This window comes from Urocampus carinirostris, chromosome 8 (genome assembly GCF_059441175.1).
Source record: "Urocampus carinirostris isolate Australia breed hairy pipefish chromosome 8, RoL_Ucar_1.0, whole genome shotgun sequence".
Classification (NCBI taxonomy): Eukaryota; Metazoa; Chordata; class Actinopteri; order Syngnathiformes; family Syngnathidae; genus Urocampus; species Urocampus carinirostris.
In genome coordinates, this window is record NC_142356.1 from 26069062 (window position 1) to 26093717 (window position 24656).

The 24656-nt window shown below is 38.0% G+C and overlaps 1 protein-coding gene across 1 annotated transcript in view; it reads right to left on the bottom strand.

Annotated features, from left to right (window-relative positions):
- The window catches only part of LOC148361447 (voltage-dependent T-type calcium channel subunit alpha-1H-like), a 161558-nt gene that overhangs the window by 28507 nt on the left and 108395 nt on the right, over positions 1-24656 (bottom strand). The window contains exons 13-25 of the mRNA XM_088342125.1: positions 24338-24455; positions 22512-22667; positions 19679-19766; positions 18234-18418; positions 16498-16800; positions 14179-14279; positions 13968-14091; positions 12685-12753; positions 7961-8148; positions 6597-6723; positions 4611-4736; positions 4455-4544; positions 1257-1449 (exon numbers count right to left, since the gene is read on the bottom strand). Coding sequence (XP_088198251.1) covers positions 1257-1449; positions 4455-4544; positions 4611-4736; positions 6597-6723; positions 7961-8148; positions 12685-12753; positions 13968-14091; positions 14179-14279; positions 16498-16800; positions 18234-18418; positions 19679-19766; positions 22512-22667; positions 24338-24455 — 1868 coding nt within the window. The remainder of the gene's footprint in view (positions 1-1256; positions 1450-4454; positions 4545-4610; positions 4737-6596; positions 6724-7960; positions 8149-12684; positions 12754-13967; positions 14092-14178; positions 14280-16497; positions 16801-18233; positions 18419-19678; positions 19767-22511; positions 22668-24337; positions 24456-24656) is intronic.

Here is a 24656-nt window from a genome sequence, read left to right on the forward strand (position 1 = left end):
TTTCATCATGTACCCTAAGCTAGATGTTGCCCCTATGACCTTAGAGAATTAACCAATCAACCAATCACCTTTTTAGCTAACTATCAAGCTACCTTTTTACCTATTAAAGCAAGGCATCCAGGTAAGTTGCTTTTTAAGAAATGTATATAAAACTGGGCACCATAAAGAAACAAATATTAGGGTCTCTGCTTGAAAAAGGGTGGAGACCCCTGTATTAATATGTACCTGTACCAGTGTCTGAAACTCATGACAAAAAGTTAGCGGACACCAGGGCAGACAACTCTGAAAAGTTGCCTGCCCAGCCCTGAAGTCGCATGCCCCATTTTTCACAACTTGAAACACAATAAGACAACTAATCGCAAAAAAAAAAAAATACCTTGTTGCAAAGTATTAAGGATTGATAATCAGAATATGTAACAAAACAACACTTTAAAATTAAGTTTATTATAAATCTACTTATAACATTCATTGCATGTAAATGACACCGCTGTTTTCCATCTGCCATCAGTATGTACCTGTATTTACTCATCTTCATTCATGCAATATTTGTGTCGCGTCGCCTGCTACAAGCCACATGACCTCCTTTCCACAATTCTTTTAATGTACGTTTACGTTTTGTAGCGTCATCAATTTTGCTTGTTTTGAATCTTTCTTCTGAGGCTGAGGTTTTGGCTTGATTCCAAACCACTTATCCATTTTTCTTGTGTTTTCTGTGCGTCTACTTTAGAAAATGATATGCAAATGCACGACCTTATAACGCTCGGGAAAGTCCGGAAGCACGAAGTTATTTGATGCAGGCTTCTGATTGGCTGCCCAGTATGCAAATTGCCAAACGAACCGATATTCCGAAATTTCCAAACCGAAAGAAAATTTTGAAATCGGAATAAATAAAACGTTTGATTTGAAAAAAAATAAAATTAAAAAAAATAAATATATATATATATATATATTTTTTTTTTTCCCTTGAAAAAGTGTTCCGCCACCCGGGCGGAGACCTTTTGTAAGTTGTACGCCCGACGTAAAAGATGCACGCCCCGGGCAGTGTTATTTCAGACACACGTGGCTCTTACTATAGGCTCAATTTCATACGCCTTACGTATGACAAATATATGACAAAAAACTATTATTGGTGGGGGGGGGAATGGGAGCTTATGATCTAGCACGCCTCACAATGTGAAAAATACGGTATAGCAATTTTTGGTGATGTCACCAAGACTGATAAGAAGCTGGCTCCGGTGCGCTTGCCCTGAACTCACTTCGCCTCCTCTTCTCCAGACGCTTTCGTCGCTTCTCCTCACGCAGTCGCGCCTCCTCCTCCTCCTGCTGCTGTCGACACTTGTGGAAGTTCTCCACCACCACGCCCACGAACATGTTGAGCACGAAGAAGCTGACGATAAGCAGGAAGGAGATGAAGAAAAGCAGCATCCATGGATTGTTGTTGCGCACGGGCTGCCAAAAAAAAACAAAAAACAAAAACAAGCGGGCAGGAGGCCCGAGTCAGCAGCTGTCACAGCGCATCCAGTTATCTGACACGTTTTCCTTTTTTCACCTTCCTCCCTTCTCCTCAAATATCCTTGTTTTTTCACCCCGTCTCGCTTAAAACTAACAAGATCACGAGGCACTGTCGGATCTAATGCGGTTTCTTGACAATTAATAATGCATTACAGTTGACTTTTAAAAGAGAAAAGTATGTCAAGAAGACAAAAACTGTCAAACTGCTCGTATGAATTTGGTTAAAAGAAAACACCCTATAAAAATACTATTGAATGAAATGGACAGTCTGTATTATTTAGATACTCTTAGTGGTGAAAAAAAAATGTATTTGTTAAAGAAAAAACAATATTGGATTCAGTAATTATCAAAAAATACATGAGCTATCATAGAAAATGCATTTTATAAATACTTGCAAGTAAAAAAAAATTGGATGAATATAAACATAGCAAGAGCCTCAGCTACAAAGGGCTGACATAATTGTCCATCATCTTGCTGCTACAGGTAGCAAAAAAAAAAAAAAAAACAACCTTAGTCGGCAAAAAAATATCAAGAAAATATGAAAAAAGTGGTGCTTTGTAATTTGTATTCCTTTTTGTGGTTTATAGCATTAGTTTTTGGTTGCATAACACAATTCAGCGCCATCTGGTGAAAATAATACACACTGTCCCGTTAAGTTCTTTATTCAAAAACATTTTTTGTAATACATAATAAGCAAATTACAAGTACAGATAAATTTGATTCATTGAATTTTATTTTCAAAATATTTTTTAAACAATTCTACAAATTATTTCAAGCTAATTATTCAAGTTATTTTAAAATATTGCAAAATAAGAATAATTTAATGAAAATAAAGATTTGTGAAGGTTACATTATTTTGCAAATTTCCCTAAAATCTGGTTCCAAATCATTTTGAGAAAATTTCAAATGCATGTATCTTAAGTCAACAAGTCTACCAGGGGTGAACTGTCAAAATTACTGATAGATGGACATTGATCAACCATGGAAAACAACCCAGAACGTCAACAATGGTTTTGCACTCAGAAAATGTATAAGAGCTTGCTTCAAATGTCGATTGCACACTATTGTCCGAAAGTAACTTTTGTCTGCATCACAATGGTGTCCCAAATATTCTACCAATAATAAACGTCTCGAGAAGTAGTTAAATTTTCATCAATTAAATCCTACTTTGAGGACAGTCATAAGAGCTCAAAGAAATGGTGATCACCATCGGGGGCTCTTTGGAGTAGTATAAGGTTCCAGAAGTGACTAGCTTGGCATCTAAGAGAAGGAAAGATTGATGCAGCTTCTAGCGGCTAGGCTAACATATCTGAAGCCACCGCTGAGGACCCAGTATCTTGCCAACGCCACGTCCATTAGCAGGGAAATGTATGACCTGGAGCTCCAACTCGTGGCAAACAGCTACATTCGGGACGGTCTTGTTTCAATCGTTGCGGAGATCTTTCCCCTTTAAAGGACACCCGATGCTAGTGCGGAGCTAGCCGGCCGCTCCCATAATTGCTTTTTTACATGGAAAGGAGAAGCCCTCCAATATCGTTTTACTTTTTATAACGACAATAAAACAATTCATTCAAATGCTATTACGTGTTGTGTGTTATTATTTGTAGATCTAGTTTTTTTGTTGCATTTGCGTACTTTTGGTAAAGACCTTAACTCGAGTTGAACCCTTAAGCCCCCCGCACACCCAGTGCCAGCCTCGTGAAGGTTTGGCGTCGAGACGCCATTGGCTGCAGAATGCCAACGGCGACCAGCCCACCACACCTGATGCGGTTTTCAGTGGCGTGGTTTTCCTCTTTTCCCAAGATACCCTAAAAAATAGTGAATACTATATAGTTAGATAGCAATTACTTATAAAGTGTTTACTAATGCGCCAGGAAAAAAAGGTCATAAGGGCTCTGTCGCAAAAAAATTGAGCCCTACATTTGACCGTGCTATTGTCAACTAACGTGTTTTGTTCACAAACGAAATGGCTCTATGAGCCGGCTCTTGGAAGTGGATGACACCATTTTTCTTTTGTGATTGTTCAAAATGCTTTTTTTCTCAGGGACTGTGGGCTGTTGACTTTACATTTATTAAGTATAAAATAGATTGAAATTGTTTTGTATTGTATCTTTTTCATTGTACATTTATAAATATTTTAATTTATGTTTCCTGTGTTTATCAGTGTTACCGGTCAAGTTTTCTTTATTTCACTTCTCTAAAGCATTCATAATAATTTGCGATAAATAGGTAATATATGAATTTAATTAGACAGGACAGCGGAGTTTGCATGTTCTTCCCATGCTTGCGTGGGTTTCCTCCAGGCACTCCGGTTTCCAACAAACATGCATGTTAGGTTGATTGCCTAGTCCAAATTGTCCCTAGGGCGAGTAAGTTGTCTGTCTCTGTGTGCCCTGAGACTCGCTGGCAACCAGTTGACGGTGTTCCCTGCCCACTGCCCGAAGATAACTCGGATAGGCTCCAGCAAACCCGCGACCTAACTGAGGATAAGCAGTGCAGATAATGGATGGATGAATTACACAACCTGAAAAGCCGTTTGGGAGCCGAAAGCGTTGGCTTTATTCTGTGAGCCGTGCCGAAAAAGCCGGTTCTCTAAAAACAACCGGAATTCCCATCTCTTCAACGGACAATTCGCTCCTCGAGGATAAAACTCCGGCCAAAGACGTGTTTCGCATTTAGAGCGCATGCGTCAAGTCGCGGTTTTCCTCACTACCCTTGCACACTTGAAGAATTTGGCGACCGAGCGCCAAAAATATCAACCATGTTTGATACCCGGCCTTTTAGGGGGCTTTTATGAAGGTGCGATGCTACTTTGCGGATTTTCACTTTTCGCGAGTGGTTCTGGTTCCCGTTAACAGCGAAAACCGAGGGATATCGTCTTTCAAAAATATCAAGTCGGGATTCTATTAAACAGGTGTTTGTTGTGATGTACGGCGAGGCACCTGCTGGTCGACACCGGCAGCGTCCAAACCGTCGTACATGATGCTGACCCAGCCGTCTTTACACGACAGCACAAACAGAGACATCAGAGCCTGCGAAACGGATATTTCAGGGACATCAAGATTTTTCGGCGTCACAGGCCAGCGGGTGTGTCACACCTGTCCCAGGTTGTCGAAATTGTATTTTCTTCGCAACCAACGATGCCCCGCGTCCAAGCACTGCGTCTTGTTGGTGATGCTCGTCACGTTATAGCCTTCACAGTGGAAGAACTTGCCTTTGAATAACTGCAGACACAAACACAAAAACAAACACGGGAACACGGTCCGTACATCATAATATCACCGGGTGGGTGACTGTAGCAACAGTTTCTAATTCTCTCCGGGTCGAGCCCTTGAAAAGGCCAGCGAGCCGTGGCCGTTTACCGTGCTCAATTAATTTTTGATTTCAAAAGAAATCCACTTATAATTGGAGAAAATTTTTAGGATTCATATGAAAAGTGAAGTAAGATTAATGGCACTGATGCTGTATATTTGCTTTCTTCCAGTGATTAGCTGGGTAACTGTAAATTTATCCATATCAGTGGGTGGCAGCAAAATGCTATTTATTTTACCTTTCAATCTAGTAATTGCCTGCTCGTGATGTGTGATGTGGTTTAATCACTAATTTTGTTTGATAAAGCTGTTGTATCATTTGACCACTAGATGTCGCTGTATTAGGTAGTGCAACCCAAAACAAGTGCCACATAGCGAAAGGGACAATGCAAACTACAGTGACTCAATGTGACGAAAGTGCACCATTTATTTGTATTTTCTTCATATTGTTTGCCCAGCCTCTCGTAAGGTTTTAAGTTCTATGTAACAGCTAGATGGCAGACAATGATGACAAACGCACATTTCTCAGCCTGCGAGTATTTTCATAAAATGCACATTCATAGGATAGTTCATTTATTTTTGCTTATCATTTAATTTTTTTTTTAAAGAATTAAGTTCTTTATATCACTAGTAGGCACAAAATAATACACACTGTCCCTTTAAAATTGCAAAGCAAAAATAATATATCAAGCAAACTAAAAACCTTGCACATCATTTTGATTTTAGTTATTGTTCATTGTACAACAACTAAGTTGTAACATATAAATAACTTGTTTACTTGGCAGATATTACTTAAAACGGGTAAAAGTTGTTTTTGTTATTTTTCTACATAAAAAAAGATCAAAAATATAGTACTGGGTAACACTTGATACAGTTTTAAAGTTAAGTATAATTATTGCAAAATTATTAATCAAAATGGACTGTGGTTCTTTTTTTTTTTTTTACTATATTTTAACTTGTTTTGATAGTAAAATATGTAGAAAATAATGTATTTTTTCGTATTTTTTTCCCTCTTGCCCCAACCTACTTGCTGATTTGAAGAATTTCCATTTTATTTTAATGTAATCTTTACAATTTTAACTTTTCACAGTGAAACAAGAACATGTCTTAAGATTGATGGTTACTATTTTACAATATTTTAACTTATTTGACTTAATTGCATAACATTTTAAAATATGTCTGTATTTGTATCATTTTTTTCCTCAACTGGAATCCTATAAAGCTATTTTAAAGTATTTTTTTATGTTTAATAGAATTTTAACGTTTTAAATTTTACTGTGATGGTACAACATATTAGTTAAAGTTTTAAGAATTATTGTTATTTGTTTACTGAATTTCAAGTAAAAAAATGATAAAGAAATACTGGTTGTCTCCGTGTTACTTTTGATATTTTAGTTTAATTCAGCAAGATAAGAAAATTAGACACGAAATGAGTAAAATTGACTTACTGTATTTATATCTATCTATCTATCTATCTATCTAATTCAAATAATTTGTAGTTGAATAAATTACAATTAATTCAAATTCAAATGATCAGCCAATGGGGAGAGTTGTTTTTGTAAAGTTCCCCTGTGTTTTTAAAATTTATTACTATCAGCGTCACCAGCTTTTGATTGGAATCAATACCAATTCTAGCAGAATTGCAAACCACTGGAGTGAGATGCTTGTTCAGCACTCCATTTGCATTTTCCCACCGTGTCCCGTTTTCATCTGTAATCCTGCACCTCGTTTGTCTTCAAACCATGTGCATGTTTATGTTTGGCAGATGTTTACCTGAACCCCCAAAATCCCAAACACGATGAAAAAAGCACAGCAGATGAGAACAATGTTCCCGATGGGCCTGAGTGACGTGATCAGAGTTTCCACCACCAATTTCAGACCAGGAGCTCGACTGATCACCCTGAAACAAAGCAAATATTCTTTAGCTGCAAAATTCAAAGCCTGATATAGCAGTTGGAAATGACGTGGGTGTCAATTTGTGTGGGAGATTTACCTGTTATCGAAATAAACTCACACTAACAGAATGAGATACAATTCTCCACCTTAATTCTCAAGAAATCGCCACAATGAGTCCAACTCAACGAATTCCCTTTTGCGCCTCAAGGTTGTCAATTGAAAAATGTGACAAAAGGATCCCTTTAAGCGACATACACATATCAAGTTTGACCTTGTGGAGGCAAACTTTTAAGTTTTCATTTAAAATGTGCATTTTTACAAAAACCTAACTTGCCATATAATTTTCGACTGAAAATATTTCAAGGTTTACTGCAGTGAGTTGCAGTCAGGGGAGGCAGTATTCATACAGTAATTATTAGGTGTTAGAGCTATTTCTTATTTGAACTTCACAATTTTGGCAATTTCCTTTTCAAAATCGCAGTTTTTTTTCACTAAATTCTGTATATTATTGCAATTAGGGTGAATTACCGTGCTGAGCGTCTGCAAATGCAAAGGGAGGCAAGCAATTCTCTTGCCTCATGGCAGAGGGCAACAGTGGGACCAAGGATTATGAATTGGTGCACAACCAAGCCCCAAACAAGAGAATATAGTTTTAGAAAGCCATCCAATAATTTTTTCTTGTTGCAAGGACTTTTTTTAATAATGGAGAATTACTTATCTATTGATGCTTTTATTCAAATGGATTAGTATGTTTTTTCTTACTGTGCTGACATTCTACAGATACAGAGTAAGGCAAGAGGAAGATAGTGAGATCAAAAATTAGGATTTGGTGCACACCTCAGCCCCAAACAATGGAATTAATGAAAGTACTAGCTGGTTAACAGCAAGTCAAGCCATCCAGTCTTTTTTTTCATATTGCATGATCATTTTAATGTAGGATTTCTTATTCTATTGACACTTTTATTCAAAAGGAGGAGGGCTTCATTTATAGGTTAAAATCGGACAATACAATGTTTTATTTTCTATGTTACAGTTTACATATTGCTTTTTTGCTCTGCCGATCAAATTTTGAATCAGATATAGGTTCATTTATTTGTTATTCTGACAGTGCCTCACCAAACACAAACCTCACTGCATCTCGCTGGTTTACTGTATGTTGAGACTCCAACAAAGACGGTTCAGAATTTGTATTTTGGCTGTAAATGTTAGCCTGAATGTTAGCCGCTGAAGAGGACTGGTACCTGAGTGGTCGCAGGGTGCGCAGCAGCCGAAGTACACGCAGGATACCAAGGATTCGATTCCCACCCGCTGAAGCCACGGACACTAGGATGTCCACCAGGGACACAAACACCAGAAGCCCGTCCAGGACGTTCCAGCTACTTTGCAGATACACACCTTTGCCACCAAAGTACATGCCCATCGCCACCACCTAAAATCACACAGAGAAATGGATTTATGTATCTCTACACAATGGTCAAAACATGTTTACATAGTGTCGGAGGAAGGCTTTTATGTTCCTTCCTGTGTTTGTTTACTTTCAGGTTGTGAGACAGTTAAAATAAGCACTGCAGCTGAAATGAGCAGTTTCTTCAAAGTTTTATTGTAACGGAATATTCTGGGCACAGGTGAGCTACAGAATTGCTTGTAGGGTTCATATGTGCACCATCAAAACGGCTGTCAATTACTTTTATACTGGGAGGGCAGTTCCAAGGACTAAGAGACTAAACAGAAACATACATGATGAGCCCAAGCCTCTACAAAATAAAACACAACTGACATAATGGGGAAGTCTTACAATAGCGACTGAATAAATGAAGACGTTAATTTCTTATGGCTAGATAAATGAAGACGTCACAAATGACTGAAATAATAGTTTTTTTTATAAAGAAAACCTCACAAATACTAAAAGAGACATAATTTTAAACCAAATTCGTTTCTTTTGAAATATTGAAATATGTCACAGTGTATATCTTTACGATTGTCTGATTTGTTTTTTCATTTCCAACATTTTTATTATTTCTGTCGTTTAAACTTACTTCATTTGTTTAGTCATTATTAATGACTACGTGATTTTATTTTAATTAAGTATACATTTTTACTTCTTTATATAATTATTTGACTTATTGAGATATCCATTCGGTTGTTATTCAGTTCTACATTGTTTTAAGAGGTCTTTTAAGTTTGCAGTTAGGAGAAATCTTGAGTTTGTTCAGTATCCCTAAAGACAAACGGGCTGGTGTAAAGTTGGGATTTTCCCACGACCTGTAGGATTTTTGTCATCGCGCTCCCTTTTAGTATACCGTAAATTCCGGACTATAAGCCGCTACTTTTTTCCCAAACTTTCAACCCTGCGGCTTATTCAGTGATGCGGCCAATTTATGTAATTTTTCAAACGGTCGCCAGCGGCGCTCGAATACATAAGGTAAGGTTTAGACTGCAACTTCTTAGCTTGTGCACAAATTAAATTAGCGTAGACATATCCTCATCATCCAAATTGCAAGAAGAAAGACACATGACGCAACTTTTAAGTTGAACGCAATCGAGCAGTCCGATTAAGAAGGAAGCAGAGCAACCGCACGCAAACTTTACTTAGCGAACGTGTTGCTAGCGTTCTTTGAATAAGGGAGCGTGGGACGACGTCTGTATTACAAAATCTCTTACCCATACTGAAGGAAGAAGACTTTGATGACGTCAATTATAAGGAGGAGGATGCGGACGGTTAGCCGTACTTACTACAAATACGGCAAGATTTTTAACAGAGCTGTCTACTGTGTTGCGAGCGTGTTGCTAGTAGCGTTTTGCTACTCTTCACAGGCACGGTTTGGGATGAAAGTTATAATAATATTATTCAAGCTTTCTTTGTAAACATCTGTAACCATGTATAATATGTATTTGCAACTGTATATTTTTGTAATGTATTTATTTTAGAAACTTATTCGGATATGTTTTGTACGAGCAAATGAGAAAGAAGGGGCGGGGCAAAAAAGGGCTGACGGGAAGTGGGGTAAAGGTGAGACGTGTTTGTGGACGCGGACGACAATAGTGGATATATATTTTTCCCACCCTTACCTTTGGAAATATACACTTTTTTTCCTTGGATTACTTTCAACGGCCACCCGGACTCTGCAGGTCTGCATTAAATCTTAAGTACCGGTATCATTTTCCGTTCATTTTGCCGGCTGTGTATTTTGGACTGTATCGGGTATGGGTTAATATTGTGTTTGTATTGCGTTCATTCAATGTGGGCGCATGCGGCCAATATACAGGTGCGGCATGTGTATGTACAAAATCGGTTTTCCTCCCGAAATGTGGTGGGTGAGGCTTATAAACAGGTGCGCTCTAGAGTCCGGATTTTACGGTAAATGTAGTTGTCAACCACTTTGACTGCACACTTGTGATTCAAACAGTTTTGTTCTGTACCTCATTTGTGTCTTGGATGTTCCCAATAAAAAGTTCAAAAGACCTGCTCAAATCCAGTGCTTGTCTTACCCGTCTCTCAGCCGGGATCTTAAATGAACGAAAAGTCATTTCCCTCAGTATTTTATGACCCTGGTGGCCCACCGTTTTTTCTTCACCTCCACCAGGCTATCAATGAATGCCGATAAATAGTAATGGCCAATAGACATGCTGAGTCCCTTTACCCATTATACCAGCTCAGTAGCCTAGATGGTAAGGCGCCCGCTTTGAGACTGGGAGGTCGGTGGTTCGCGCCCCGGCCGAGTCATTCCTAAGACTTAAAAAGTGGTCGGCGGCGCCCTCTGTTGGCTGCGGCTGCATCGGCTCGCTACAACGGGTCAGGTGCAATCGACATTTCGTTCTGTGTACATTGTTACACAGAATGACAATACAAGGAAATTATTATTATTATTATTATTATTATTGATTACAAAAGTAAAATATGGATCGCTGAGAGCATTACACCACCAGTCCCATTCATCTCCCTTTTCCCATTGGCTGGGCAAACAAGGTTTTCTGGGAGAAATCCTGGGCTTGATAAAATAGCCGCAAACTTTGACTTGAATTGGAATAATCACTTTTACAACCTCATAAAGGAATCATTGACTATAATGTTTTATTGCCAAATATGACATATTTTACTTGAATGTCCATAATCACACATACCATACATGGTTCTAGAATTTAGATTTTATGTCCAGGCATTCACCATTAGGAAACATGTTTACAAAGGCATATAGGTTGTTAAAATATTAATTTGGGACTTGTGATATAACAATTGCTGCTGTTAAAGTGACATTGTGTATTACTTATTGCCTCCTGGTGGTGAAAAAACGTCATTCATTAAAAATTGAATAATTAGCAAAAATACATGAACTATCATGTAAACGTGCGTTTTTAAAACACTTGTAATTTGAGAATTGGTTAAAAATTGTGTTTTACATAGCATGAGTCTTACCTAGAGGGAGCTGACATAAGTGGACGTAATTTTGCTGCTATGGGTCACACAAAAAAAAGTACCAAAAGATAAGAGGAAGAAACGTGCAGTTTGGTCACTTTGAATCTCGGTAGTTTGTATTCTTCCTTGTGCTTTCTAGAACTCCTTTTTGGTTGCACTAAACAATAAGTGGTCAAGTAATAGACTCGGGCCCTTTAAGGCACAGGTGTCGAACAGGCGGACCGCGGGCCAGATCAGGCCCGCTAAAGGATTGAATCCGGCCCGCAAGACAACTCAGAGAAGTGCAAGAGAAAAACAAGCTGCAGGTTGAAATATGTCAACTTCATGTTGCCAAAGCCATGTGCCTCGAACAAAGACACTGTACTTGTATTTCTTTTTTCTCTCTCTCTCTCTCTTTCTCTTTTCCATCCCCTTTCTCCCACTTTCTGTCTCTGTCTCTGTCTCTGTCACTCTCTGTGTCTCTCTTTTTCTCTTCCTTTGTTGCTCTTTGTTTCTTTCTCTCTGTGTGTCTTTTTAACTTATTTTGCTCGTTTCCATTTTTCCTTTTCTCACTATTCTCTTTCTCTCTTCCTACCCTTCGTGCTTTCTTTTCTCTTTTCTCTCCCTCTGTCTTTCTTTTTCTCTTTGGATTTCTTTCTTCCTCCTCCTTTTATTTTCCCCCGCTCATGACTTTTTATCTCTTTTGTTTCTCACGCTCTCTCCCTCTCTCTCTTTTTCTTTCTTTGTCCCGCCCTCTCTCCTTTTCCCTCCCTCTTTCTCTTATTTCTCTATCTTTTTTTTTCTTTCTCTTTAATCTACTAATCCGGCCCCCGACAGAATGATTGTTCTATCGTGTGGCCCTCGAGTTAAAATGAGTTTGATACCCCTGCTTTAAGGTATTGGATTTATGCAGACCAAAATTAGATAATTTTAGGAGTGACTAAAGTTAAGAAAACGCATTTGCCTGTATAAATCCTGGTAGTGTTTTGACTTGTAATAAAGAAAAGCTAATCCTTCATATCATTTCAGTTCGGCATGTCCGATTTATGACCCCCCTACAACCCAAAATGACAGGATCACGTCCCAATGACAGTCGTAAACTGCTCAAAACACCCACGCGGTAAACACTTCGTTTTTGTGACAAAAGATTGAGAAATCCATTATTTCACTAAGGTCATGAAGTTTATGACCCTCAAATGTGTTTTGTAATCAGTCACAATCAAACACAACTTTTAAATATCCAAATATTTTTTCCTATCTATTTAAAATACAATTTTTGTTCAATATTCGTTTCTTAATAATAAGCTCAAACAAATGTGTAAAAATTGTCGTGAAAGTAAATAATATTCCCCAAGTGGTATATATATATATATATATGTATACCACTCAAGCGAAACCAAACGCACGTATCAGGAGACAAATCAGGTTAGTTTCTGATTTGTGACATGATTAAGTAGTCCAATCGTAGGACTATACTGTTACGTGATTGATGTCACCTAAGATGTGACTTTGTCATTGAATTCGATCCCAGTGCGAGAGAAATATGAACAGAAATGGCGTAGCCAGATTCACCTTGATCATCATTTCGCCGACAAAGATCACAGTGAAGATGTAATTGGACACGCTGAGGAACACTCGCTCCTGTAACGAACACACACAAAAGCGCACACACAAAAAAGGAACATTTGTCACGACGTCCCTTCTTAAAAGAAAACAATTATTGCCGCAGAAGATGAAATGATAATGAAAAACCTAGCGGGACACTGTAATCGTAATAATCATGGCTGGTTGATTATTATTAAGTCCGCACGCTCAGAGGGGAATACATTAAAATGCCAATGGCAAATGCAGATCAAAACGAGAAGTTTAAAGGAAAATGGTGAAGTCGTGAATTGAATCGTCTCAATATCGCTTGATATCAAAAATTTGGGTTATCATGTCGAAATACTAACCTGCAGTTTTAAATATGTCCATTAGATGTTGTGTTCACAGGCTTTCCAATATTGTTTATTACTTTATGTATATTTTCTTTCTTTATTTGTTTATATTTTTTTCCATACTTTTTAACATTTCAGTTTTTTAGGTACTTTTCAGTAATTTTCATACTTTTATACTACTACTACTACTTTTTCATACTTAACAGAATACTTTTTATAATTTCATTCTGTACTTTGTGATGCTATGTATTACTTTTTAATACTTTGCAGTACTTCCCAAAACAATTTTGGTACCTTTTCCTACTTACCAGTACTAATGTTACTTTTTTTTTTAGATATCAATTTTTAGTCTTACTTTCCCCTACTTTTTCATACTTTACAGACACTTTTATATTTTTTTCAGCGATTTTCATATTTGTCAGCACTTCTAAGTACTTTTTCATACTTAACACACATTTTTGTACATTTCCCATACTTTTTAGTACCTTTTTGTACTTCTCATGACTTTTCAGTATTTTTTAGGTAACTCTTTTTAACTTTTTTTTAAACTGTTCTGTTGTTTTTAACTGAGAGCGTTTATCTTTCCCAAAATATGTTTGACACCCCTGGTCCAAAGAGATCTGAGATTTTTCGTTTTGTGATAAAAAATTCTGTTAAATTTCAACATTTTCGTAATGTTCTCGTGTGTCTTTAAATCAAAACAAAGGAAAAAACATAATATTTGGTTTATTTATAGCAGAGTATTGAATCCTTTTAGTCAGGTCCACTTACAATCTTCTGATGCCGGCTGTGGCCTATAATGTGAAATGAGTTGCCTAAGTGTGTACGATGTACCTAATGAAGCGTCCTTGATCTGCCACTTTCTAAATGATGGATGTTGACATGTATGTGTTTACATGTGCGCGGTGTGTGCGTTACCATGCTGTGAGGCTGAATGTCAGGTCTCTCCAGTGCGATAGTGATGCAGTTGAGGAAGATAAAGAGCAGGATGATGTGATCGAACATCTTGTGCCCGATGGTCTTCTGGCACCACTGCCTGAAGCTAAACACACATACACTGTGTAAACACTGAGAGCGCACACGCGTGTTTCGATATGCCGCTCGGTCGACAGCGCACGAGGGGATTTACCGGTTGTGTGGAGCAAATACGTAAAGTGACCAATCTTCGTGCTCCACGCACCACTGAGGCTCGTACGGCTCCAGAAGTTTTCTCAGCTTCTGGTACAAAGTCTGCAAAGGCGCACAATCGACATCCTCAAGGACCGCATTTGCTGTTAGTAAACCACTAAGGTCAGTTGTTTTGTGTTTGATGTATGCGTGTGACATTTTAGTTTGAGTTTCAAGGAATATATGAGACACAATTTGCAAGTTGCAGCTTTAATTTTGGGGTATTTGAGTCTGCATGTTTGTAGAACCTTTAAAGAATAACTTATAAACAATCTTGAAGAAAGTTTTGAAACACAGCTAGTTTTTTCATATGTCTCCTTCAGGTCTCTTCAAGGCCACTACCACAGTCGCCTTCATTTTTTACAAGTTTAATAAATAGGTTTCAATCTCATACTGTGTTTGGTTAACTTAGCTCAATTATTTTCTGTCATGTCCCCCCTCGGAAGAAGAAAGCCTCCCGCGCCCCCACAAGTGAGAGTGCTACTGCCCCTTGGTGAAATGAAAAAGCAATTGCACGTTATTCTAGGACAGTTTAAAAAAAAGTTTCAAACACACACACCTTGGCAACTGGGTTAACTAAAGGGGTGTCCTAAAGAAAAGTTTTCATTCGTTATGGCTATGCCTGTTCCAATAGCAGCCATGCAAGCTGATCTATGGCCTGTTTTAAAGTATTTCTGTTCCTATGCATATCCCATTACTGTTCATATTTCTGCCTTGCCATTACTTTGGTCAGTGTTTATCTCGGTCTCAAAGTGGTCTCAAACATTTCATTCACGCAAACAGTATATTTTGTCCCTCAGAGCCTTTCCCAAAATATGGATTTGTGATAACTTCTCCCCTGCTGTGGCAGTGATGTCAGCAACTGTCGGGTTTGGTTGTTTTCTTCACAGTTCTCACAATGTTTCCATCATCAGCTGCTGTTTATACCCTCAGCCCACCTGCTCAATGTCTGTTTCTAAATACAGCAGTTGTTTCTTTGTCGGGAAATTTTCTAAATTTGTATCAGAGACATTCACAAAGACTGCCATTTTTTCAGTTTTCTTTTAGCTCCTGAAGTGTTTTTCCCATTGAAAGCTTTTTTGGTCGTCATGTTTTTCAAACCATCACAGTATTATATGTTAGATGGACTACACAGTGACATTAAATGAGAAGATATCTGCTTTATTGGTCACTATGAAATCTGTAAGAGTCTACATATGAGATACCCTAATACGGGAAATTCAAGATATATGATGTCTTTCAAGCAAAAATCTTGCCCAAATATGAGAAAAAAATCCAGTTTACGAGAATTTTAGGTTGCTCTTTCTAAAGTTCTGCGTGCTGGAGCCCGCTTACTACCAGCATCAGCTCCTCCCAATAGCACAAGTCTTTCCTGCTATGCAGACCTGATCCCGTGCTCTTGCGTTGTGTGTGTTTTTATAGCATCGCTTATGTATTATCAACAGTCTCTTGTGCTTCTTCACTCCTCCCCCACCTATTTCTCTAACTCCACCATGCTTTCATCTGTTTGCAGCCACAGACTTTCTCCGTGGTAATTGATCATAATAAACTGGCATTTTGTTTTGTTAATATTACCTTATTTATCTTATTACTGTTATTCTAAATTTGAATTGTAATTTGCACTTGTGTTTAGTGATCAGGAAGATGTGTTTTACACTTATTTATGGTTAACTTTGTCTCAATCCTGCACTCAGGTTTGGGTTCCTCTTTCTCTTTTACTCTCACTTGACCTTGCCTTATTTGGTCGCTTACTTCCTAGCTCTAATTTCTACCCCAAACCTGTCCTGATTATTTTTTCAATCACACGTCTCCCTATTTAAAATAGTCTGTCCCTTTGGCTCTGTGCTAGTACAATGCCTACGTTGTCATGTCCCAATCCCTCTTGTCAGAGGCTTGTTGTTCCCAGTGTACTGAACCCTTGTCTGGATCACAAGTACAGCTGCAGAACCCTGGATTTTGCAGTATTAGTTTAGGGGACCACTGACCTTTGCCTGCATCACGGACCACGATTTTTGCCTCACCCCTTGACTTGCTGTGTACCAAACCCTGCCCAAATACAGAAATCTGTTACTGCACTAATCTGTTTGTGCGTTGTGGTTCTGCACCACCAAAAGTGGGTCCTACACAAACTTGGATGATTTTGAGAGGCCCGGAACAGATCAATTGGTTTCCAGTTATTTCTTATGGAAAAAAAATAGTTTGCGATACAAGAAAATCTAGATTCAAGTTCGATCCATTATGTAAGTAGAGGGGAAATCATACGTAAAATTAAATTGCCAACCTCTTCTACTTCCTCATCCTCTGCGTGGGTGGCATAAAGCGATGTCTGGAGCGTGTCTTCATAAGCGTACTCGGGCAGGTGGAAGGCGGCACTCCCATTGCAGTCAGGCGTGTGCAACACAGGCACCTGCAGGTAGTCGGGTGTATCCACCGACGCTTCTCTGCTTCCCCCATTGGAGGCGCTATAGCCGTCGGATAGCAGCGACTCCATCTCCCCCGACTGGCTCCTGCGGTGGAGGCTGGAGGCCCGGCTTAAACTTGTCCAGCTGGAGCGTCTGCTCTCCAGGACACTGTCCCATGGAGGCTGTGGGGATGACATTATAAGATTATTCTGTTTTTAATAATGATAGATAGATAGATAGATAGATAGATAGATACTTTGTTCATCCCCGAAGGGAAATTCACATTTCCAGCAGCATCCCTGAGCTGAGAACAAACAATCGAGAACAATCGAAAATAACACGGGAGCTGCTGGAGTGGCTGCCATTCGTGACGGCGCCGGAAGAAACGATTCAATTTGAATCATGTACAAACAAACAAACAAAATATTTATGTTTCAATAAGTGGAAAATGGGGGGAAAATAATTTCTCATACTGAAATGGTTTAAATTGTATTACATTCCCAAAAAATGCAAGACGACGTGTTAATGGACCTCTCCAAAAGATTAATACATAGGGTGCCAATCCTTCATTTTTCTAATTTTGTTCGTCGTTTTGACTATTACGCACTGTTTACTTCATGGTCACTATCACAAAATAATGTTGCTGTTCTTTGATTACCACACCCTTTAGGGCTGGTTTGCTTTTGTCATCTAGAAAGTTTCATAAAAATAATGGGCTTTTAGAACAGATTTGAAATTCTGCCTCTTGATGGTTTCTTTTACAGTCCTGACAAATGATATGTGTATATATATATATATATATATATATATATATATATATATATATATATATGTATACATTTTATATATATATATATATATATATATATATATATATATATATATATGTATACATTTTATATATATATAAAATGTTGATATCACATATTTACAATTTTTGAATGTGCCATGATTAAAATTAGCAAATATAAAAAAGCTAGCTAAAGATGAAATTATTATGGATTGTACAAGCATTATGAAATAGCCCTAAAACATTTCTAGATGTTGAACTATCGCTTTTTTCATTCATTCCTTTTCCGAATTACTGATGAAAATATTTTTTTGTATTGAAATTGTATCTAAAATTTCTGAAAACCTCTTATTTCTTCATTATGCATATTTTAAATTATTTTCAATAATAAACTTTGTTTTTTTACAAATGTGTTTGTCATTTTTATTAGTATTTGTAGTTACAATAAAGTTTTTAAAATGCTAAAAGTTCATATTTTAAATCGAACTAATATTTTTTCATTTCCTGAATAACTAATTGCATTATGGTTTTTTCAATTTTGAAAATATTACATACAATTTCAGAAAACTTCCTCTTAATTTTTCATTCTACAATTTAGCAACATAGCTTGCATTTTTTTAGCCCATTGTTTTACAGTTATAAAATAAAAACTGTGTTTTTACAGAAATCAAAGCAAGATAAATTAATATTTTCAGTTTTCAGATTTAGTGCTTTTACCTTTGTTTTCATATTCTTTAGTTACATTTTCTTATAACATTTTAAGGTGACACCGAATTATCTTCTATTGTATTTTATTCCAACGTAAAGAGTATCAAAAAAACTCACCGGGGACCTCTGTTGCTCGAAGCTGTCAACTACTGAGGCAGCACTAGCGCGCCGCGATTGGCTGTAGATCACTGTGGGCGTAGCTGCTGTGTGTGTGATGACAGGCAAGGAAAGGGGCGGCGGCATGGATGCTCGAGGATTTAGGAGACCGTTGGGGCTTGAGATCATAGCCTGGATCTTCAGTTCTTCCAGTTCCAAGGAAAGAAAGTGAAAAATTGAGTATAGGCTAAGACGGCTACATTAAGGGTATTCTTCAAGACGTTTTTTTGTTAGTTAATTAGGCAGATCGTATAGCCTTCCTCCCCACAATATTCCACGCGGCAAAGGACTAGAGAAACTAGGTCTCAAAGCTGACGGATTGGGCTTGTTTCCTCTAGAGCTGTAGCGTTATTGGAGGACACAACAGTTTCAAAATGGCGAATCCCGTTAACACAACCAGTGTGACAGCTCTGAAAAAAAAACAGCTATTGCAGTTCTATACTTGGAGAACTTTAATTACCTTGTCGCAGGGGGCTTTGTGACTTTTGTAGCCGTGCAAAATACTGCACGGGGTAAGTTTACCTGCCGCCTTTACAACGTGCATTCTTTCTTTGCTTTCTTCTTTTAGGTAGGCGATTGTGGCTTTTTTCTATGTATTTTTGGCCACATGTGTCGCGGTTAGTATCATTTGTCCTGCTAGTTTCCGGTTAGCTTCGGGGCTGCCATATATTCTAAACCACTCTCTGCACAAAATCTAGTTTTTCCGCTTATTTTATTTAGCTGTGTGACGTTAGATGATTTGATCAAATTTAATAAATAATAATACTGCCAGTGCCTGTGTCCCATATCGACAAATATACCTCTTTAAACTTGTCTCTCACTCCCAATTACTTAAGATCGTTGAGGCTCATTTTGACCTTCCTTTTTTTTCATAAATAAAGGTTTCACAAGAAGGTGCAAGCAAAAGTTTTTGTAAAAATGTCACAAAATATTGCAAATTAGGATACTGACGTATTTGAGTGGACTGTGTGTACTGCTAAGCCCACCCCGACCGCTCACCGAATCAAATTGCTCTGTGTGTTTGGCTGGTGTTTCTGGATGATGACAGTTTTTCTCTGGGGTTTTATTATCATCTCATTAATGAACCTAAATAGTTTAATGAGCCTTATATGAAGGATTCTTTAGAGACGTACAGCAAAAAAGGGGTCTGTTGGTGTGGCACCTTGACTGTAAACTGTAGTGAGAAGTATGATCTTTATATACTGGACCCAACTATCAATACCAGCACTACTTCAGCTATGCGCACAAGACTTGACTCTCGCTTATCAGATTTGGAACGCTACAGATGAGATTTGTATGGCTACGTTTTTATCTCCAAAGCATATATACTCACGTAAAGAGCCATAGGTTTCGACTTCTGTTTTAAAATATGGGAATACATTTAACTCCTCGGGCTAGACAGTCACCTGCAGCGTACAACTCCCTCAGCTTTTCCTCATCATCCAAAGACAGCGACTGGGCCTCGCCGTCGGAATCTGATCGGCTAGCGTCGCCCTAAAAACACACACACATGGAAATATACAAAAGCATAAATCACATCAGGCAGACAAGCCAGGAGGATATTTTTCGGGGCACTAATATCAAATTGTCACGGCAATGAAAAGTTGCCCAGTTTAATTTTTCGTTCCAAGGATTAAGGAGAACGGCTGGGACGTAGGGCATTGTCGTGCATCTATCGGTGTGTGTCTCATTCTGTATGCCTGCCTGTCTACCATTGTGTGACTATCAGTGTGCACCGTCTGATGATGGCGATAAAGCAGCGAAAACTAAACAACAAAAGCTCACCAGCTGTGAATGACAGAGCGATACCAAACACAAGTCTGCCCTGGAGAGTTTTGTGTGTGTACAAATGTGGGTATGTGTAAATGTGTGTGCATGAGTTTCATGGAAATCTATGTCCAACTGGAGCAAAGCAAAAGCATGTAAGCGGAATTGTAGGGATTATTCTCCGTAAAACAGCTTTCCCAACACATTTTCTAATGCTAAAGGACGCCTACGCCTACATAGACAACTGCGTTTCCATTTAAGCCTTTGGATATTTTTGCTGAAAAATATTTGGACTTGTACATTGAAGAGTGATTTGCTTCTCGTATTACAAAAACACAGAATAACAGCATGAGATTATCTGGTAAAGGGTTAGAAAAGAAATGAAAATAACAAGGTGACTATGAAGTAGAGATTTTTAAAGAAGACAGCAGTGACAAGAACAACAAACCTTGAGACTTTACTGATTGGTGACAGAAAGCTTTCTGTATAATTCTTCTTCAGTGTTTATCTCCCATGAGCAGTATATATGGATGTATGTATGGATGAATGGACGAAAGACAGACAGACGGATTTTTTTGTTTGTTTGTTTGTGTGTCTGTCCACCCAACAAAAGGGCGGAAGAAGTTTAGATATGACCACTATCCTTCACAGGCAGTCAGGTAAGTTTCCTTATATGTGAAAAATGCGCAAAAAAGCTGACTCAACAGTGTTTGTTTTGCTTATTTAGATTTTTTTTTCCCCAGAACGACATTCCAGGCTGAATGACATTGAATATCAACCCAATTGTTGGATTTCAGTCTCCATCTGTATTCAGTCTTACGCATCGAATTTACCATTATCTTGTGCCAATGACCCTGCCAAAAATGAAATTCCACCCAAAAATTATTTTTGCATCTCAAAATGGGTGATACTCTAATTGTGCACAACCATTTTTGTTTTACACTAAATTTACTGCTACTGGTTTGAAGGTTTTATAGAGAAGACAAATGTACTATTCTGAGGCAAAGTCCGTAGTCTGGAAATAAGATCATACAGGATTAAAAAAGACAACCCAGCTGACATTGGTCAATGGGCGGGGGAAACGGTTGCCAGCCAATTGCAGAGTACTATACATTCATTTGGACAGGTAACTTAAAATTAGTTTTACCTGATGAATATTTTGTTTGTTTGTTTGTTTGTACATGATTTAATTGTTTGTTTGTTTGTACATGATTCAAATTGAATCTTTTCTTCCGGCGCCGTCACGAATGGCAGCCACTCCAGCAGCTCCCGTGTTATTTTCGATTGTTCTCGATTGTTCTCAGCTCAGGGATGCTGCTGGAAATGTGAATTTCCCTTCGGGGATGAACAAAGTATCTATCTATCTATCTATCTATCTATCTATCTATCTATCTATCTATCTACATGTATAGTATCCGTGTACAGGTATCAACTTGTCTCTCTTGTTGTGATTTTCTGAAAAACATACAATTGGGTCACATGGGGGCTGGAATTCGAAAAAATAGTGTCTCCATTACGCTTTTTCAACACATCTTAAAAAACACCTCTTAAAGCCAACAACATTTTTGAGATAAGTTTAAGTTTTTAAAACACAGAATTTTGATTTACAGTTTGTTTTACTGGATTTGTATTTTGAGCTAAACTGAGGGGAATCGAAGCGCACCTGGTATTGATGCAAGGATTCCCCCTAGATTGGTGCAGATGCTGACAAAACAACAATAACACTGGTAAAACCAGCAATGGCTCCAGGGCAATCGCTAAAACATCCAAAAACTGTAAGTAAAATAATCTGCGTCAACAAGCTGCCACTGCTTTACACCCCAATGTTGCAATCAAAGCTGCCGATGGAATAACATCAGCACTCACGCCAAAGGCGCCTTCTACCATAAACACAATCACACAGTTGCCAACACCATGACAACAGCATGTCAAACATACGGCCCATGGGCCAGATTGGCCCATTGGATGATTTAATCCGGCCAGCCATACATTTTTGAATATGTCAAAAAGAGAAGCGGGTCACTAGGTCTTTTCCATTAAAAGTTCTGATTATTTTAAATAAATGCAAACCATTGCACCTAGAGGATAGTGTTGAGTTTACATAGCGAGGTAGGTTAATTCAGGTGTGAAACAGTATTCACTCAACTGGTAAATTGAGTTAAAACATGAAAATCTTTATTTCTCCAATTATTTGTGAATAGATGTGTTTAGAAAGGATACCTTGTCATCCGTGATTATAATATGTAGGGGAGGTTACTAAAGTAGGGTAAATGAGAAAGCATGATACTGAAAAACAAAGATACAAATTTGAAGTAGACATTATCTTGCTGATCTGGCCCGCCTCAGAACAGAAAGTCTGAATCCAGCCCCAGAGCCAAACTGAGTTTGCCGAACCTGTCCCTGAATAAAAGCCAAGACACCACCCATGCCATAAGATCAATATCAAAAGCCAAAACCAAGACGTGCCCTTACTTCGGCTTGGAAACCTTCGACCAAAATGGCTACGAGCAGGTTGAAGAGGACATAATTGCCAAAGGTCATGAGCGCGACGAAGTAAAGGGCGGCTAGCGGCGTGGTGGAGGCCATCCCGTTGTACAGGACGGCGTTCCAGTCCTCCTGCGTCAGGATCTAAGGACAACAGGGACAAAAGACACACATCAGATCCAATGTGGTTTTATTGGTAAAAATTTCTAAACACGATCTTCAAAATTTTACACATGTTTATAGTAGATTAAAAATGATGAGTTAGAATGTATGTTATACCTGGTAAAGGTTATATGTTTCACAAGTTGTATCACAGCTGCATTTGTTTAGAAAAGGACAGCATGGTGCATTTTGATCGATTGCACTTTTTACAGCTTTACATGTAACTGTTTAATAATCATAAAAATATATTTAATTTAAGAAAAGAAAATACAAAATTATGTAACTCATTCACCCCTAACTTTAGCGTGTGAACATCATCGCCAATGTCAATTCAAAAAAATCACTGCTTATTTAAAAATTACATTATTCAGTCAAGGGAGGAAGGTGAGGATATGACTCACTCGTCATCACGGAAATTTAAAAGTGAAAATAGAATAAAGGGTTATACAGTATTTATTCAGTATTACAGTTATGTCTCGTTCAACTTCACAATTTTTTGATTTTATTTTGTCCAAAATTGTTAAATTTTCACATTCTATTATTAATCTTATTATTACAATTAGTATGTAACATTTTACTGTGCATGATGTCCTCAGATGCAGAGTGAGGCACGCAACTCTCTTGCCTCAGAACAGAGGGCGCTAGTGAGACCAAGGTTTTTGTTTAGGCATTAGCCCCCTAACATTAGAATTAGCGATAGTATTAGAGTTACCAGGAGAACCATCATCATTTATAAGTTACAGTAAGACAATAAAACATTTGTTACTATGCTACAGTTTATATATTGTTTTCTTGCTTTGCTAATAAAATGATGAATAAGATGTAAATTAATTTATTTGTAAATCTGACTGTGACTCACCAGACACAAACCTCACCAACAGTCAACTAATGGAAACCAACTCAACAATCAAAAAGCTATTGAAAGCCATTTATTTAGCATTTGCAAAACGCTTTTTAATGACAGTGTGTAGTGATTTCAACTATCCTAATACAATTATTAAAAAAATCGGACTTCTGGTACAATCCTAAGACATTTGTCCGGACTTTATTCTCAAAATGACTGCCACATAAAAGCAGGAACTGTTTTTTACATAGCCACAAGAAGCTTTCTTTTAACGTTAGATTTGAGGAATTAGCTTAACCAATTCTGAATAAATGTAAAAAAAAATCAGTATAATAGCTACCAAGGGATGGAGAAATCATTTGGGGTAATCATTTGAGAGAAAGTACTCTCTCCCTGTGGTATAATAATAAACACGTTAACGTAGAATTTAATATCTGTCTCTGCGGGGCCAACTGCAATAACGCTCGTTGCTGTTAAACAAGCTCCTGCCGGGTGCATTTTTCTGCCTTGCGGTTTCTACTCTTCTTTTTTTTCTTTTTTTTTCTTTTTCAGAGCACATCATCTGGCTACTCTACCGTTTGCTTGCATTCGGTCATTTCTAGGTGGGGGGTGGGTTGGCTGGGAAGTGGGGGGGTTGGTTCCGACAGCACTACATTGGATTAAAATAATGAAACTGAGTAGCAGGGTTGCAGCCAGTGACACTACAAGCTGCTTTGGTATAAATGCCCGACGATTTCATTTCAAATTAAATAGCACATACCACAATTGTTTCTGCACGATTCTGTACATGAATGTGTGTGAGTGAAACCTGGAAGACGGTGACTGTGGCCCAAAGCAGTGAGTCAAAGTTCTTTCTGTCAGGTAGCGTGTCGCCGCTGTCTTGTCTCAAACCAAATTTACATCCAAACAAATGCATCCCCAAGATACTGCAATAAAAGAAGCAGGTGGAGTATAAGTATCACACATAGTACATTTACTCCACAAGAAGTGATCAAAAACTTAACACAAGGAAACCAAATAAACAAACATATTAATAAATTATTTTCAGAAAAAAACTGATGCATAAATAGGACTTTTTTAAGTAAAAAGGAGTTTCAGTTTGCAAAATTAGCATTTGGTGGTCATTT